The sequence below is a fragment of the Drosophila suzukii genome, chromosome 3 (genome assembly GCF_043229965.1).
Source record: "Drosophila suzukii chromosome 3, CBGP_Dsuzu_IsoJpt1.0, whole genome shotgun sequence".
NCBI lineage: Eukaryota > Metazoa > Arthropoda > Insecta > Diptera > Drosophilidae > Drosophila > Drosophila suzukii.
The window spans coordinates 91,337,177-91,353,344 of NC_092082.1; the positions used below are offsets into that span (position 1 = coordinate 91,337,177).

Sequence of the window (16,168 nt, forward strand, 5' to 3'; positions counted from 1 at the left end):
TGTTTACCGTTGGCTGCTGAAGTGCCTCAATGGTTTAGTGTCAGCTTATAGTTTTGACATTTGTCGCCGGTACATAAAGCTGATTGCAGATGAGTATCGGAAGTGGGTGCTGAAAAGGATGTGGATAAAAAGATGGATGTCCTGGGACTCACTGCAATCCACTGAAGTGTGAAATATGTCGACAAAATAGTAGTCTGTGAACTTTAAATTTTGAATACTTTTTTTACCTCTTTGGAATAGAAGCTTTCAAAACTTGATTGAATAACAAAATAGTATTTGTAGAAAAAATACAAACATTTAAAATACTATATTGGCTTATAAATGTTGTATTTTGTATAACTTTGTAATAACTGTTTTTAAATAGTTCGAAATTCTATTTTTTAAAGATACAGCTAACTAATCTCCTTGTCAATAAAGATTCAGATTATTTTAGGAAAGGATTCCTGTCACAGAAAGATGGATGTCCAGTTTATCCCCCTTAAATCGATGATGGGTAAAGTCCACCATCGAGTGTCCACTATCCCCACTCCATTGGAATTCCTCAGGGGCATGTTTTAATCCTTTGGTCAACCCCTCTGGGGCTGCTTGACAAAGTTTCACTTATTCGGCAATTATTGGAAATATTTTCGAGTTTTAATTGAAAAACTGGTGGCTCTGACCCGCCGTTCTGGGCCACTTTCATGCATGCCTGCACCTGCTGCTGTCCACAATTAAAACTGCCCCCAAAACACTCCATGCAAAAACTTTTCATGGCTATCACTCCGCTCTCCCTGTGGGGGATTTTATTTTTCATGGCTTTTCAATTTTAATTGAAATTTATGCGCCGGCTTTCAAAGGGTTCTGTTCACACTACCCCCTGCCCATTATTTGTGGCCACGTGTTTCGTTGGCCAAAAAAGAAAGAAAAAGTGTTGCAAATTGTTGAAAATTTCGAAATTTACATGGACAATTCGCCAGGAGCATAACGAAACTGAAAAGGGGTGATTCTGTGATTTACAACCCGCACTTTCGTAATTTATGAGCCGCAGCACTTGAAAAACAAAGCCAAAAACCGAACCGAACAAAACACGGAAAGTGCATGCAAAACATTTTGTGGCGCCATTTTATTGTGCTTTTCGACTTGTTCATGTGTAAAATTTGAAATTGTTGTAAATAATTACCCTAATGGCTGCCGTCCCCATTTTCTTACCCCGTCGCAGAAATCCTGGCAAGTCCTGGCAGTTAATTTGGGATCCCCGGGCATCGTCGCCATTTGTAATTAAGCCTAAACCGTTAATATTTCAGCCAGATAAGAGCAACTGCATCCCCAACTCCATCGACTCCATGCCAAAATGCCCATAAATTCACGGCCAAAAGTTGGTCCTTCCGCCAGGATCTCGGATCCAAATTGTTTGGGGAAACATTTTACGGTTCGGGTGTTAATTTCCAGGCAGATTTTTTCTTATCTCAGACCAGCGAAAGTGAAAATTTCTCGAACATCCTTGTTTTTCTTGCCTGCATTGGCAAGAATTTAATTAGCATACCGAATCGTTAACAAGATTGGAAAGCCAGTGAGTTATGCACAAGTTTCGCATTTAAATAATTGGGTGAGAGGGGTTAATCCCTTGGAAAAAAGCAATTTTGTAATCTAGACATAAGGTGAGTGGGTTGCAAATTAAGACGCAAGAAATCACAAAGCTAGATTTTGTAAGTAACCATATTTGAAATTCCATGTATATATTTTTGACATGCTTGGAACATTTCAAATAGATTAGATACTTCTTTATATAAACTTAAAAATTTTAATAAATATAGCTGTCAAATCTGTCTTATCACAAAGAATAATTAATGAACAAATATATATATGATGGTATGTTAGTTTAAGTAATAAGCACAATAATATTTTAAATATGTTTTGAGCATTTTTATTTTTTAAGCAACTGAATTAATATTTAGCGGAACACATGTCTACAGCTATGTACTTAACTCATACTAAGTTATTTAACAACGACTACACTAAAACGTATATTAATAAAGGCGTTGTTAGCCAATGTGAATATCTGAAAAGAATAAAATAGGTTTTAGTTTAATCTTGTAGGAAGAACTCTACATTTCATACTTACTATTATGGTGAATATTTATGTTGACATGTGGTAATTTTGGAAAAGAAAATCCTTTTCTTTTTCGTTTTGGAGCTGCCAAGGCGTTTTGTGAAGAGATGAAGAGTAGAACAACGATGAGAAGCCAACAGCTCTTGAAGTATTTCATTTTGATGATTATATAATCCGGCTGTATTGTTTTAATGCTGAGAGTTGAGCTAGGACTGAAGCTATAGCGGGGATGGCTCTTGATTAAATATTTAAGATTCTACCAAATACAACAAAATCCCGATGATTATGACATCATAGGATCTCTTATCAGCTTGGTTTTTACCGAAGGCGGGATCGTCGCTAAATCGAAAAGTGAACCCCCGGTAGCTCTACGAAAAACCCAAAACAGCTGAACCGGCGTTGCAATGATCATTCAGAGGTTTTTATTTACTTTGGGCCGTAATAAAGCTGTATTGAATTCGTAGAAAATATAAAATTGAAAAAGAATTACCGGGCGTACATAATATATCATTAAAACTTTCTGTTTTGTTGTTTGTATATGTTTATGTTTATTTCAAAAGGTTTTTTGGTAAGGCAGGCAAACTGAAAATATTATACAGTATTACATTTTTGTAGGTGTTGTTATGATATTTTGAGGTACCTGGAATTAATTAAATATGTAGTTGTAAAAATGTATGTTCAACTTACCTATGTCTGTACTGTTTTTTGGCAACGGGCGTGTTTTTGTCAATAGAATGGAATATAAAGAATAAAGAGCCCCTAACCCATTGTCACCCGAATAAAACCCCATAACTACTCGAACATAAACATGCATAAATTGCATTATAAGCGACCCAAACAAAGCATTATGAATCAGAACCCTCGGAACAGCAATAACTATTCATTATCGACACATAAACGACCCCTTGAGCACTCATCTCATAACTGGAAATTTTTATTAAATAAACAGAACAAAACGATGGCCGGAAAAATGTCACACACTATATGGTGAGGGGATGTGCCATATCCTTCTGACCCACTAAATTGGATCTGCGAGTCGCCAGAGAACCCTTTCCCATCCGGCGTAATTCAATATTTGACTAGATGAGATTTATGGCCACAGGGTGTAGCGACTTCCTGCGAGGAGGCATCCTCGTCCTCATCCTTTCGCTTTATTTGCGCAAAGTATAAATTTTGATTTAGTGCGATTTGTGTCAACTGGTTGTGTGTGCAGCCCAATAGTTTCGCAATATTCGGCAAAGTGAAAGTTTTCCCGCTTTTTGTTTGCCTTTCCAGCGGATATGAGACCGCATGCTGATTGTCAATCTGAAGTGAGGGAAGGGTGGTCCCAAGTCAACCCCCTTTCGAGGCGGAAACGGATGTTCTGCCAACGGAATTCGTATAAAACTTTACTATTATGCCGAATATTTTGGCGAAAATTGAATCGCGTGGCAGCCAGCAAATTGCTTTGTTCACTAAATCGCGAGGGAATCCGAGGACCTACGAGGGTGGCTCTGGCAGGTACAGGAATCAGGATTCAGGATGCCATAGATGATAAGGCTCAATGGCACCAGGCAATTTGCCGCCAGAATTTGCATAGTCGCGAGTCGCGAAAAAAGGGTTGATTCGCACGGCCGGAAAAGTGCGACAAGCGAATTTATTACAGGTTGCATTAGATTTAATTAGCGAACGGAGCGTGCTCGGAAAAGTAATATTCTGAACACCCAAGAGGGCTTCATAACCCTAACTCTTTTACAGATTTCAATGGCATATTTTTTCTCATCATCTTCTGATTTTTTGCTCTGCCTGAAAAATATAATGATATGCGAGGATGTGATTGCATAGGGATTAAAGGGAAGACATGATTATTTTGCATGATGCCATCCTAACAGAATTAGCTAGCACACTTTGGTTTAAAGCCAAAAGTTGTGATTAAATTCTATATTAACTTTGCTTTTCGATTCCTAAAAATCGTAATCTTTCCAGAGTTACCAGGTACTATATGGATGCTCATAGATATCTCTTTAGTGTAACCAACGTTACATATTTTTTGACTGAGTTCCCCCAGTATTACTTGATTTTTTTAGTGTAACCAGTGTTACTGTAATAAACTGTATCGGTTGCTGTAAGCAAAATCAATTGAAATGAGTGTTATTGGTTAAAAAAAATCCATTTTGTAGTTGGTGGAAGTGGGAATTGAAAGAGTCCTGTTTAAATGTCTACTCATTAAAAACTCTAAATACCTCTAACAACGAAATGTGCTAAATATCTCCCTGGAAAAACGTCGAGCTTAGGGAATTCCTGTAAATAAATCTTGTTAGTGGATGTAACTGGACAACAATGCAAAAAGGCATATGTTAACTTATCCAATTAAAAGCATGAAGTATTGACTTCTCCCTTGAAATGGCAACTTACTTGACTTGGCCTTAGTTTCTTTTTTGTAGAACCCGTTCCATCAGTTGCTTTCAGACAAAGGTTGATCATTAAACATTCTATCTCATCTATTCCAGGTGCCGGATCCAGACCAAAAGGGCGGTGGATAATTTGGATAATACCACGAATTTGGTTGTTGATTCCATTGATATACAGGATTATTGTAGGAATTCCACGGATTATCACAGAAATTTCCAGGACCAATGTTTCTCATAGCTTGATCTTCAGCAGCAGTCTGACTTGGAGCGGGTTTTTCAAAGGATTTTTCTACTGGTGATATATTTGATGCTAGGTTTTTGCCATCTAATGCCTTTTTCCTATCTGAAGCACTTTTCGAATACAGTTTTAAGCGACCGAATCGGTAGAAGATGAGCCCACCCATCTTAACCAGCTTCTTGTGAGACTCATTGTCTACGGCCATGACAAGATGTAAGAAATCACCATGGATCAATCGGTTCATAACCCTCCATTCTGCGGTTGAGACGGAGTTCTGGGCCTCTATGATTTGCAGGACCTTTTTACTGCTGGTGGATAGGCTGTCTGGAAAGTATCCAAGCACCACATTTTTCTTCGGGAGTTCTGACTCTTTCATTAACTTTAGTTTAATGTCTACTTTGGCCTGAATGTGGCAGAAATTTTGTTTAAACCACTCTGCGGTGGATAAGTTGGAACAGGTGATAAGAAGCCATCCTCTTCGAGGAACACATCCCTCAAACTGGGGCTTCTGGCTGCCAGAATTCTCCACGGTAACATCAACTATGGCCTCTTTGATCCTGGTTACTTCCTCGGCGGTCAGCAGAGTCCCAGCAGACTCCGGAGCCACACCGATTCTTACACATTTAACGAAAGTGGAGTAGGGATAGGGTGTGGTGGTCTGTATTCCATAAGGAGCAGGCAGGAGTCCCTTGGCTATGGGAACAGCTTGCGCCACTGCTAGAGCCTTTTCTCTGGTCAGTCCACCTTGAAGAGCCTTTCGCAGCAGCTTCTTTTGCTTGCTTTTCAGCCGCACGAAGCCAGGACCTGAATTCTGGATGGTTGATGCCTTTGGAGCGGCATCGGACTCATATATTTTTAGACTATTCATTTGGTTCCCACGAGTGCACGGGAAAGGAGGTCGCCCACAGCAGAGCCCGAGATGCCGCAGGAAGTCTGGATTGAAACTGCGGGTCGACAGGTGCGCAGAGTTCGCCGGCTCAGGACCGAGTTACCCCTCGGCCACTCATCCTTCGGCGCTGGCTGTTCCGCCTTGGATTGGGGTGATCTTCCAGAGTTGTCTTCTCTTCGCCCGACTACCATTTGCCAGCGTCCCTCGGCAGAGACATGACCTTGCCGAAGGACCTGTTTCCAGCCGCCCTCACGGGGAGAGTGTAGTCGCACTTCCGGGTGTACAGACAGTTACCGCACGACCATCTAATTTATGTTCAAGATGGTACAGACGGTACGTCCATCACCCAGCTGACGGCCATCAAAAATGTTTAACTAAGTTGCTTAGATAGACAGGCTGTCTACAGATTTGTTATAAGCTGTTGTTTCTTCCGTATGAATTTTACAAAATCTTGTAAGGTAACGTTTAACGTAGAGGTAGGGGTATAAATGTACCTATTCAACATATTACAAAATTAAATTCAAGTTATAATATAGAACCAAAGGTTTAGATCGATATATTGAATAACCAATTTAGTGAGGAATAAGTACTTGTTGAAAAGTCCATCATAATTTAAGTTTTATCGTCTAAGCAAAAGTGTCTCAATGTCTGTTGAACTCGTAAACTCTTTAAAAATCTATGTTTTCAAGTCTCATATACTCATGGTATACTTCAGTACTTGGTATTTTAGATATGTAAGTCTTTTTAAAAAATCATAGCTTAAAAAATACTTTACAAACGAATATGGTTGTGGAAAACAGTGTATTTTAATTAAAAATAAAGTAAACCTACTGTAAAAGTAAACATTTCGTTGTGCGCCCTATAGGTAAAACTTCTGTAGTGTAGCGCCTACACAAATCCCCATTACGTGTTCGATGGGTATAAACACGACCTTTTCAGGGGATGTCCCTTGTAACACTAAGATGTCCCGTGACTCACTTAACGGCGCTTCATCTCCTCGATCTGTTTCAAAAGGAGCTGCATGCGATCTTTCATCAAGGGCTGACCCTTTTGGGTCCTTTTGCTGATGGCCTTGGTTTTCTCCAAACGCTTCTTTTTATAGGCTTTTACTTGGGCATCCCGCTCCGCCCGAACTTTCTCCCTTTCCGCCGCCTCCTTGGCAGCCTTTTCCTGACGTTTCATATTCCGGATCTCGGGTTTATTGGGTTTATTGGGCTTGTCCTGGAAAATATTGGAAAAACATGTGTGTATACCTACTCCATTTGATTGATTTTCTCACTTACGTCTTTTCCCTTTTGTTTGTTTTTGTTCTTGAAGTAAGGCTTTTGACTGTGGGCCACCTTGACAGGACCTTTGTTGGGTTTTCCATGGGGTTTTCCTTGGAGTTTTCCTTGGGGTTTCTGGGATCTCGGTTTCATTTTTGTGTTTTTATAAATTTATAGGCAGCAAACTTATCGATATATCGATGGTTAAACACATGTTACAATCAGGCATTTACCAACACTGCTCAGGTGCTGTTGTGTTATCGTTCTATCGATACCGATAGCACGAGGTAAATATTGGTGAAAAAAAGTAAATATGCTTAAATTAGGTAAATTTCTAGCTGAAAAGGGTGAGTTAAAAATATGGAAAATATATAAATGCCTTACTAATTATGCTTTCTATAGCCACGGTGGTCAATCTGATGGGCAGGCAGCAATTGGGCGCCACCAGCCGCTTTTACTCAGCCTCCCCGGAATCCGCGGACTCGGATTTACCAATTGACATAACGAATCCCTATCAAAAGGACCCCCAGCAGTGCATCCTGTGCAAGCACAGCATCGAGCCGCACTACAAGAACGTAAAGTTGCTCTCCCAGTTCCAATCCCCGTACACGGGTCGCATTTACGGGCGGCACATCACCGGATTATGCAAGCGCCGGCAGGAGCAGGTGGAGCAGGCCATCCTGCGCGCCCAGCAGTGTCTGCTGATGCCGGGCTATCACAAGGACCTCGACTTCCTGCAGGACCCCAAGCTTTTCGATCCCGAGCGGCCCGTGCGCCCGCACAAGTACTAGTTTTTTGATAAGTTTGAGTGTTCTCCTTGTTGCAATGGGAATATACAGTTTCTTAATGTTAAATCTTATGGCAAACTATGTTTTTTTAAGGTTAATCCTCCTCCAGATAGCGCAGCATCTCGAGCGGAATGCCCAGCTGGGCGAGGAGGTCCTTCTTTGAGAGTCCTGGCTCCGCCATCGTCAGTAGATCGTCCACAGAGGCTATGAATGCCCGGCGCCAGATTTCTATATCACCCTGCAGCTCTGTGATTTTGCTGTGCTGGGGACTCTCTTCCAGCTGATTCTTCTGGGGATCCTGTTGCTTTTCATCGTCTGACTTATGGCAATTCTCTTCAGGATCACTCTTCTTTTTGGGAACCTTGGCCACCTGTTTTGGTGGCTTCTTCACAACCTCTGGCTCATCGTCCTTGTTTTCCTGAGCCACAGCAAACTCCAGCTTCTTTTTGGTCAATTCTGTCCGGTTTTTGGACAATCCTATCCTGCGAGCGCTGAGGGATAAGGCTAAAGCCTTTGGAGTCTCCTGGTTCCTATTTATTGGAGTGTTAACAGAGGTTTCCTCCCTCTGAAGTCTCATTAAAGGCGTGGATTGACAACCACGCCTGCCCAATCCGAGACGTGGTCTCCGGCCGGATTGAGGCGTTATATTGGTCTCCCCGGACATCGAAATTCCTGGCAAATTAAAATATTGGGCAAATTTTGAAATGCTTACAACAACAACACAGCTGAATGGACACAGCTGTTTTTATCGATAACGATATCGGAGAAATCAGAATTGTAGTTCCAGTAGTATGCAAACAGAAGGCGCCAAATTGGAATGTAGATAATTAAAAATTTACCTACATTTTTGTTTGTAAGATTTCAAAATATAAGACGCATTTTTTAGAACCCAAAGAAAACAATAAGGTAGCATTTTTTGTAATCTTTTTATTGAGAGCGAAGTAATGAAGTAAATCGTACATAATAAAATGTACATAAATGTAACTACAATTTTTGTGACGCAAAATAAACGATACACAATAAAAATAAATAGGTATTGAATTTTAATACTAACGAAAACTTTGTAGTCTTAAACACTATTTGAAATTTAAACTTTTTATAGACAATTTGAACTTATTGAAAATTGGTAGTAGTAACGTTTAAACAAATTTCAAAAGCAATTTTGATCAAATCGCAAAAGGTAACGCTGTCGCTCTCCTTTGATTACACAATCGACTTTAGTTTTATTGTACTTTATTCTAGGTATAGTTGGTATGAATATATAAACTCGCGCTGAACGATCCTGATCCTGTCTTTTGGGGACTGTATATAAAGTGTCTACAAAAACTAGGCGCGCACTCTCTATTGCTAATCGGTAATCCGTAATCTGTAATCTGTAATATGTAATCTGCTCTATGACTAAACGTGACCTGATACTGATACATACTGCCGACGAATCGGTAAAGACTCGCGCGTGTACACATTTGGCTTCTCTGCGAAATTGCGATTCTGCGACCAGAACCGAACCAGACCGACTCTGATATGACTATAAACTAACGTAGACGAGGCCTAGGGGCTAAAGCGATTGACTGGCTTACAAACTGAACCGAACGGGGGAGAACCAAACTTATTGCAACGGTCGACGGGGGAAGCTCTTAAGGATCCAGCTTGTGGTAGCGCTCCACATCGGCTCCGCGGAAGAATACCTTACAGACGCACTGCTGGTCGCGCGAGAGGAGCACCAGGCACTCCCGGCAGACCAGGTGGCGGCAGGTGCGGATCTCATAGCCAAACTGGGCGCTCCGGCAGTTTATGCAGCTGGCGGGAGGAGCACTTAATCCGGATCCGGCGCTAGAGTTCGAGGCCAACTGGCTGAAGCGTGTGACCTTCTGCAGCGCCTGCTGAATGGCCTGGTCGATGGAGGTTGTGGCCGAGGTAACGGTGGCACAGGCGCTGCTGCCATGGTGACTGTGCCTGGCCCTCTTGGCCGCCGGCGGCGAGTGCGGCGATCCTCCGGGGGAAGTCGCTGATGAGGAGGTGGCCGTGGCGGTGGCCCTGCTCTTCCGTTGCTGCTGCTTGTAGGCGTTGCTCAGTGCCGAATAGGTTCCGGCAGCTGGACTGATCTGTCCGGGTTGGCAGGTGCTGCTGGCGAACTGCGAGGCGTGGCGGCGACGTAGGCGAGAAGTTCCCAAGCTGCGCGGTACCGCCTTGAAGTGCTCCGAGTGCTCCATGAGGAACTTCTCAATGCGCGCTTTCAGGGCCAAATTAAGGATCGCCTTGCGCTGTGCATTGTACTCCAGGCCTGTGAAGGGATCCGAGGGCTGCCGGCCCCACTTGGCCTCCTCCTCGGCGTGCTTGTCGATGGTGGACTGGTCTACCACTTTTCCAGAGGGCAGCACGGTGGGGAAGATCTGAAGGGGAGATGTGAGCCATTATAATGTTAAAAAGAATTAGGAAATCAATAATATTATAAAGGAATATTTTGAATGTTCTAAGAAATCGTTGAACTTTTTTATCATATCCTAAGGTGAATAATCTTGCTTAATGATTCGAGAACTGATATTTCTTGGTTGAACGACTGACGATTTCGTTACTTCCTTGGTAGACATTGATAATGAAATGATTTGATTTCAACATTTCCTAGGAACGTTTTTAAAATCCACCAGGCAATGTTTTCGTTTTACTTTTGTACATGTGTGCACATGACCAGATTGAATTGACCTTGCAATGCATTTCTTGCGGAAGTGGAATCGACAAAATGGCCGCCGCTGATTCATGGCTATGTACTCAGTTGCAGAAGTGTAAGTGGGCACTCAAAGTGAGAGATAAGGAGGGAAATAGGTTCTGCCTGCCTGCAGGATGTGCAGGACACAAAGGACTCCTTACCATTAGCTCCCAGGTGATGGAGTCGAGGAACTCCTCGGGAATGGAGAGTGTGGACTGCTCCCGCAGCTCGGGAACATGTCGCGGTGGTGACCTCTGGCCCGTGGGCGTCTGGGCGGCATCCCGCTGGCCGTAGGGATCGCTTATCTCGCTCCATATAGTCTTGACCAGCTCCCGATCAGCTTTGTCCAGGGAACGGGCGGGCAGTCCCCACATCTGAACCTTGCGTAGCACCGGAGGACACCTCTCCGTGGCCCGGATGACCACCTTGACGCTATTCGTGCTGGCCAGGATCTTGTGGGCGGACTTGAAGAAGAACACCTTCTCGCTCTGTTCCGAGTTCGAGCTGCTGCGCGAGTTGTAGTCGCTCTGGTAGCAGAAGGTCACCGAGTCCACGCCACGTCCCAGGTCGCGAACAAAGGCCACCCGTTCCCAGATGCCATCGTGTCGTCCATGGAGCTCAAAGGCGGTGGATCTGAGTGCTCCGCAGGAGGGCCACAACTTGATGACCTTCATGTCCACCGCCTTGGGGAAGTCGAAGACGATCTCAATGGGCGGCTTGCAGACGGCGAAGCACATGAACCCCCGCTCCAGCTGCTCGATGTCGTCCGCCACCAGATTGGCCGCAGTGTACCCATCCTCGCACACGGCATCGCTCTCCACGGAGGGTTTCAGCTTGGGGTTGAGGAAGTTGATCAGGCTGCTCATCCTGGCTGCTCGGTGGCTGTTATGTGTCGCTTTATCGGGTGTATCTCCGCCGTGCCCCACCTGCTCTTTATTCGCACAGAAAATGGCGTCACTTCGGAGGCGTAGAGGGTCTTTTGTTGCGGCCCCTGCCTCGCAAACGCTGCTAGTCCTGCCTGGTAATCCGCCTGCTAATCCTCGCGAGGGTTCGCTCCTGTTCTCAGCCCGATCCTGAACACTCACAGGCTGTCCCGGACTTCGGCTGGCATCGCACAACGCTTAAAATGACAATTATCCCCCTGCTCTTCGAATATTTATAAATCTGGAAATTATACCAGGGGTGAACAATATATCAGAGTATCGATGCATCGATATTTTTGACTAAAAATAAATATCGAGATATTGCTTCACCTGATATATCGATATTTTCGAAAACATGTTTTTGAACCCAGCAAACAGCTTAAATGGAACACTGGGCGTATGCGCAAATGTTGCAATTGCTGTGCCGCTGACAGCAAATTTAGCTCCAGAAAAAACATATCAACCAATCAAAATATTTTAAATGAAAACTTTTTCCAGATTTAAAAAAAATTATAACTGCTTTTTAAATTAGAACGCGGGAAAAATATTGTACTAATTCCCGGGACACCAACCAGCGGTTCGAGTCTTCGCTATGAGTATCCACTTTTGGAGAATTGAATTTAGGACTCTAACCATGTTATCGATAGTTATCGAGGACTCTAACCATTTATCTAAAAAGCTAAAAGCCCGCGTAAATTTCAAAGTAAAAGAATGTATTAATTATTATTAGTAAAATATACAGAGAAAATAAATGAAGAATTAGTAAAATTTTAGTCTAATTTTATAGGTAACTCTAATCTTGTTTAATTGGTTTAGAAAAACTAATTTGTTACTTTGTACTAAAGACTTCCATTTTAAAAATGTGGGGATTTGATTTTATAAAAATAAGAATATTGTAAGAAAAATGCTATCAGTGGTCCAATTAAGGAGTTCGTTTCAAAGGTTTACCAGCTTATTATTAATGCCAAATTGTTGTGAATTGCCGAAATAGCCACTTTTATGATGTATAATTCAAAAATCTGCCCCACCGGAGGCCGATTATGGCCACTTCATGAGCCAAATATAAAAATATTAAAAAGCTCTACGATTATAGATTAGGCTAATCACCCGGCTAAATGGGTTTTCCGCTCTTGTCAATGGCTTGGCCAGCTGGCGCAGAGATAACCGAAGGCTATAAGTGGCACCATCGATGTCAGTCATGCTCCAGTTGCTCTGCGAACCATGAGGGGAATCGGAATCCTGTTGGCGATTGCCTTGACCTCCGGGTTCCTGGCGGTGTCCTCTGTGAACCTGCCCGGAGTGCCGGTGGACTTTGACGTGGACGACCACATCCTGTCCGCCATTGCCGACGACATATCCGAGCGCCTGGTCAAGGAGTACGTAACCTTCTTGAAGACCGGAGTCGAGACCCCCGAGTTCCTCAAGCTCACCAATCAGCTGGCCAAGTCGCACAGCCAGAAGGACATTTTCACCAGGAATATGCCCGATCTGGAGCCCAGAGATAGCTTCTTTGTGTGTGTGGCCTGTCGGTCGGTGATAAATGTCTTCATTCGCACCATTCGCGATGAGGACGGCGAACTCCACGGCGAGAATAGCTCCGTCCTGATGAAGGCCTTTGCCATGGACGCGTGCCGCCGGTTGAATCTGCAAACGGAGGAGGTCTGCGAGGGTCTGATCAACTCCAACCTGCCCACCATGGAGTATATTATGAGGAACTCCGAGATCGATTCCCAGAGCTTCTGCTCCCTGTTCATGGAGTACAACTTCTGCAACACCGTTTCCAACGAGGCCTACAACTGGACTCTGGCCGTGGATAGCACTGCGGAGCCCTTGAGCGGCCCCAAGTCCGATACCCCTACCTATAGCGAGTCTGACATCAGGATCTGCCAGATCACCGACATCCACCATGATCCCTTGTACACGCCTGGCAGTCTGGCTACCTGTGCGGAACCCATGTGTTGCCAGAGGAACAAGGAGACGACCGAGGGAACTAGTGAGGCGGCTGGTTACTGGGGTGACTACAGGGACTGCGATCTTCCCTGGCAGGCCTTTGAGTCCGCCCTGGATAGCGCGGTGCTCAACACGAAGTGCGACTATGTCTATCAGACTGGCGATATTGTGGACCACATGGTGTGGGCCACCTCCGTGGAGAAGAACAGCATGGTGCTGACCAAGGTCAGTGAGCGCATCAACCAGGCCTTCGGGGATGTTCCCGTCTATCCCTGCATCGGCAACCATGAACCCCATCCTCTGAACCTGTAAGTAATCTTAAATTCTGGAGAAACAACATTAATTTAAAACAGATCCTTGTGATGTAATTTATATAGGAACGACAGCTGTCTACTTATAAATTGCAAAAATAGTTAATCTTAATCTTAGATAACTTAAGAATTATAAGAGTACCATTAAATCCTTATCTTTGATTTCCTCTAGCACACCACTCAATAATTTATAATGTCTTTCAGCACTTTTACTACAAATGCTAATCTATCTCAATTATAAATTCCAGCTTCAGTCCCGAGGGCGTTCCAGATGAGCTCAGCACCAAGTGGCTGTATGAGCACCTGTACAACGACTGGTCGAGGTGGCTGCCCGAGGAAACCAAGGAAACGATCCTCAGGGGAGGTTATTACACAGTGGTCCCCAGGAAGGGATTCCGCATCATCGCTCTGAACAGCAACGATTGCTATACGGACAACTTCTGGTTGTACCACAGTGGAACCGATAAGATTCCCCAACTCCAGTGGTTCCATGATACCCTTTTGGAGGCCGAAAAAGCCGGGGAGTACGTCCATGTGCTCACCCACATCCCGTCGGGAGATGGAACCTGTTGGTCTGTGTGGGCTCGGGAACTCAACCGTTGCATCACCCGCTTCAGCTCCACAATCAGTGGTATTTTCACAGGACACTCGCACAAGGACGAGCTCTTTGTCTACTATTCGGAGGACGAGGGACATGCCACTGCGGTTGCCTGGAACGGCGGTGCTGTTACCACCTACTCCAACAAGAACCCGAACTACAGGGAGTACGCCGTGAGTCCCACAACCTTTGAAGTGACCAACCATTGGACCTGGATCTACAATCTGACTGAGGCCAATCTGACACCTGATGAGCAGCCCAAGTGGTTCCTGGAGTACGAGTTCATCAAGGAGTTCACCGAGGACACGAGTCCTGCTGGAATCGACAAGCTCCTCGACCAGTTCGCCGAGAACCCCGCCTTGATGAGGAAGGTGAGTTGAGATCCTTTCTTATAAGTAGATTTGGATAATATTGTATTTATCATGTTGGGAACTATAATATCAATGTACTTAATGTGTTAAAATTTTTAACATTTTTCATAAACTGAAATTATTTTTAATAGTTTCCAAAGTTTAGGGACATTAAGATCAATTGAAAATATGAAATATATTTGATATTTATTGGGATATAACTTTCACATTTAAAAAGCTTTCTTTGTTACGATAAGATAGAGGCACATCAAATGTAAAAAGCCTACCACTCTTTCATCCACACTATAACACCCCTTTCTCTTCCAGTACTGGCGCTTCCGTGTGACCTCTGCAGATCCCCAGGTGAATGCAGGTTGCGATCGCACCTGCTTGGCAGGATCTCTTTGCCGTGCTGCTGTGACCGTCAATTCCCAGCGAGGACGCTGCGAGGAACTGCTGGAAAAGCTGTATGCCTCTGTAAGTTTATATCTATAACTTAAAAGATACTTAAAACTAAACTATAAATCGCACCCTTCAGCTGGATAACGAGGGAAACACCTCATCTGGAACCAGTGAAGCCACCACTCCTGGACCCAGCAGCAGTACGACTCCCGATGATGACAACGGAGGCGGGGGATCCTCCACTTTGGGACTGCTCAGCATCAGCTCCCTGCTGGCCGTAGTCCTCTTCATCCGTCTTACCCTCTAGTAATCCTCACTTTTACCACCTAACCTAAGTTATATAATCCGAATGGACTCCATTATAAAAGTGTCCACTCTCAAGTGGCAAATAGAAGTATGCGCTTATCCCTATCGAAAGCTAAACCTATGGTGATTTTTGTTGGGGGACGGGACTTTGTTTTCCTGCCGATTGGCTTATCGACTGATGGCGATTTGCACAAATTAGCCAATTTAACCGTGTTGGCCATAAAGCAACAGTTGGCTACGTGTTTATGGCCAACACAATTTTGGCTGATTTTAAAGTCACGCATAAATGTAAGCACGTGCAAGAGAGCTTTATTTGGGAATGACTTGCGGCGGATCGATTAGGTAAAATCGTGATCGAAAGTTGTGGATCTGAATCACGCCACAAAAAAAGCAGTTGACGACAGGTTTATGGCCAAGGCAATTGCTGATCTTGAACTCACGCATTAATGTAAGCACGTGATAGAAATGGAATGGGAATGATTTACGATGGATCGATTAGGCAAAGAATGGTGATCAAAACTTAGGGATCATGGCGTAATCTTCATCACGCCATTAAACAAGCAGTTGGCTACAGGTTTATGGCCAAGGCAATAGGCGTTTTTCAGTCACGCATAAATGTATGCACGTGCAGAAGGGTTTTTCTGATAATGATTTAGGGCGGATCGAGTTGGCAACGCTATAATCTGAATAACTCAAAATTAATCAAAGAAAACGAATATATTGGATCTAAAATTTAAATATGCTGTTTTTTACTTGCGCAACAAATAAACTCACGACCCTTGAACTGACTGAAAACGTTACTTTAAAAAAAAAAGTTAACCATAAGTCGTAAATAGTGCTATAAATTAGCTTACTATATCTGATTTTGACAATTTTTGACTTGAGGACAGACATCCCAGAACCTCAATCATCTACATGCGAAATACCAACTTTCTAGGTTTTATAGTTTCCGAGATCTCAGCGTT

General features: G+C 43.6%; 9 protein-coding genes across 9 annotated transcripts in view; 2 read left to right on the top strand and 7 right to left on the bottom strand.

The window, feature by feature from the left end:
* Mlc2 (myosin light chain 2) overlaps positions 1-5,053 on the bottom strand; it is a 272,717-nt gene extending 267,664 nt beyond the window's left edge. The window contains exon 1 of the mRNA XM_070996190.1: positions 5,050-5,053. The gene's annotated coding sequence lies outside the window, so the exon portion shown is untranslated. The remainder of the gene's footprint in view (positions 1-5,049) is intronic.
* Positions 1-16,168, bottom strand: part of RpS7 (ribosomal protein S7) — a 267,915-nt gene that overhangs the window by 228,608 nt on the left and 23,139 nt on the right. The window lies entirely within an intron of this gene.
* On the bottom strand, positions 1,917-5,028 carry LOC108017272 (uncharacterized). Its single transcript, XM_017084287.4, has 2 exons — positions 2,102-5,028; positions 1,917-2,038 (listed from the first exon to the last, which is right to left on the bottom strand). The coding sequence occupies exons 1-2, from the start codon at positions 2,244-2,246 to the stop codon at positions 2,022-2,024; spliced, it is 162 nt and encodes a 53-aa protein (XP_016939776.3). The 5' UTR covers positions 2,247-5,028; the 3' UTR covers positions 1,917-2,021.
* On the bottom strand, positions 4,566-5,974 carry LOC108017271 (uncharacterized). Its single transcript, XM_017084286.4, has one exon. It carries the CDS (start codon positions 5,583-5,585, stop codon positions 4,566-4,568), a length of 1,020 nt encoding a protein of 339 aa, XP_016939775.4. The 5' UTR covers positions 5,586-5,974.
* On the bottom strand, positions 6,389-7,063 carry LOC108017270 (thyroid transcription factor 1-associated protein 26). The gene is made up of 2 exons (XM_017084285.4): positions 6,890-7,063; positions 6,389-6,827 (listed from the first exon to the last, which is right to left on the bottom strand). Exons 1-2 carry the CDS (start codon positions 7,022-7,024, stop codon positions 6,585-6,587), a joined length of 378 nt encoding a protein of 125 aa, XP_016939774.4. The 5' UTR covers positions 7,025-7,063; the 3' UTR covers positions 6,389-6,584.
* On the top strand, positions 7,072-7,730 carry mRpS18C (mitochondrial ribosomal protein S18C). Its single transcript, XM_017084284.4, has 2 exons — positions 7,072-7,218; positions 7,274-7,730. The coding sequence occupies exons 1-2, from the start codon at positions 7,185-7,187 to the stop codon at positions 7,660-7,662; spliced, it is 423 nt and encodes a 140-aa protein (XP_016939773.4). The 5' UTR covers positions 7,072-7,184; the 3' UTR covers positions 7,663-7,730.
* LOC108017268 (uncharacterized) lies at positions 7,675-8,406 on the bottom strand. Its single transcript, XM_017084283.4, has one exon. It carries the CDS (start codon positions 8,321-8,323, stop codon positions 7,754-7,756), a length of 570 nt encoding a protein of 189 aa, XP_016939772.4. The 5' UTR covers positions 8,324-8,406; the 3' UTR covers positions 7,675-7,753.
* Positions 8,686-11,551, bottom strand: LOC108017223 (RING finger protein 37). The gene is made up of 2 exons (XM_017084220.4): positions 10,525-11,551; positions 8,686-10,049 (listed from the first exon to the last, which is right to left on the bottom strand). Exons 1-2 carry the CDS (start codon positions 11,227-11,229, stop codon positions 9,294-9,296), a joined length of 1,461 nt encoding a protein of 486 aa, XP_016939709.4. The 5' UTR covers positions 11,230-11,551; the 3' UTR covers positions 8,686-9,293.
* On the top strand, positions 12,483-15,320 carry LOC108017224 (sphingomyelin phosphodiesterase 1). Its single transcript, XM_036819733.3, has 4 exons — positions 12,483-13,544; positions 13,796-14,516; positions 14,823-14,972; positions 15,034-15,320. The coding sequence occupies exons 1-4, from the start codon at positions 12,508-12,510 to the stop codon at positions 15,202-15,204; spliced, it is 2,079 nt and encodes a 692-aa protein (XP_036675628.3). The 5' UTR covers positions 12,483-12,507; the 3' UTR covers positions 15,205-15,320.

Coding starts and splice junctions, on each gene's coding strand:
- mRpS18C (XM_017084284.4), top strand. CDS start 7,185: ATGCTTAAATTAGGTAAATTTCTAGCTGAAAAGG. Junction 7,219..7,273: donor TAAATTTCTAGCTGAAAAGG/GTGAGTTAAAAA, acceptor TGCTTTCTATAG/CCACGGTGGTCAATCTGATG.
- LOC108017224 (XM_036819733.3), top strand. CDS start 12,508: ATGAGGGGAATCGGAATCCTGTTGGCGATTGCCTTGACCTCCGGGTTC. Junction 13,545..13,795: donor GAACCCCATCCTCTGAACCT/GTAAGTAATCTT, acceptor TATAAATTCCAG/CTTCAGTCCCGAGGGCGTTC. Junction 14,517..14,822: donor ACCCCGCCTTGATGAGGAAG/GTGAGTTGAGAT, acceptor TTTCTCTTCCAG/TACTGGCGCTTCCGTGTGAC.
- LOC108017268 (XM_017084283.4), bottom strand. CDS start 8,323: ATGTCCGGGGAGACCAATATAACGCCTCAATCCGGCCGGAGACCACGT.
- LOC108017272 (XM_017084287.4), bottom strand. CDS start 2,246: ATGAAATACTTCAAGAGCTGTTGGCTTCTCATCGTTGTTCTACTCTTC.
- LOC108017271 (XM_017084286.4), bottom strand. CDS start 5,585: ATGAATAGTCTAAAAATATATGAGTCCGATGCCGCTCCAAAGGCATCA.
- LOC108017223 (XM_017084220.4), bottom strand. CDS start 11,229: ATGAGCAGCCTGATCAACTTCCTCAACCCCAAGCTGAAACCCTCCGTG. Junction 10,050..10,524: donor CCATCACCTGGGAGCTAATG/GTAAGGAGTCCT, acceptor TCTCCCCTTCAG/ATCTTCCCCACCGTGCTGCC.
- LOC108017270 (XM_017084285.4), bottom strand. CDS start 7,024: ATGAAACCGAGATCCCAGAAACCCCAAGGAAAACTCCAAGGAAAACCC. Junction 6,828..6,889: donor ACAAACAAAAGGGAAAAGAC/GTAAGTGAGAAA, acceptor AATATTTTCCAG/GACAAGCCCAATAAACCCAA.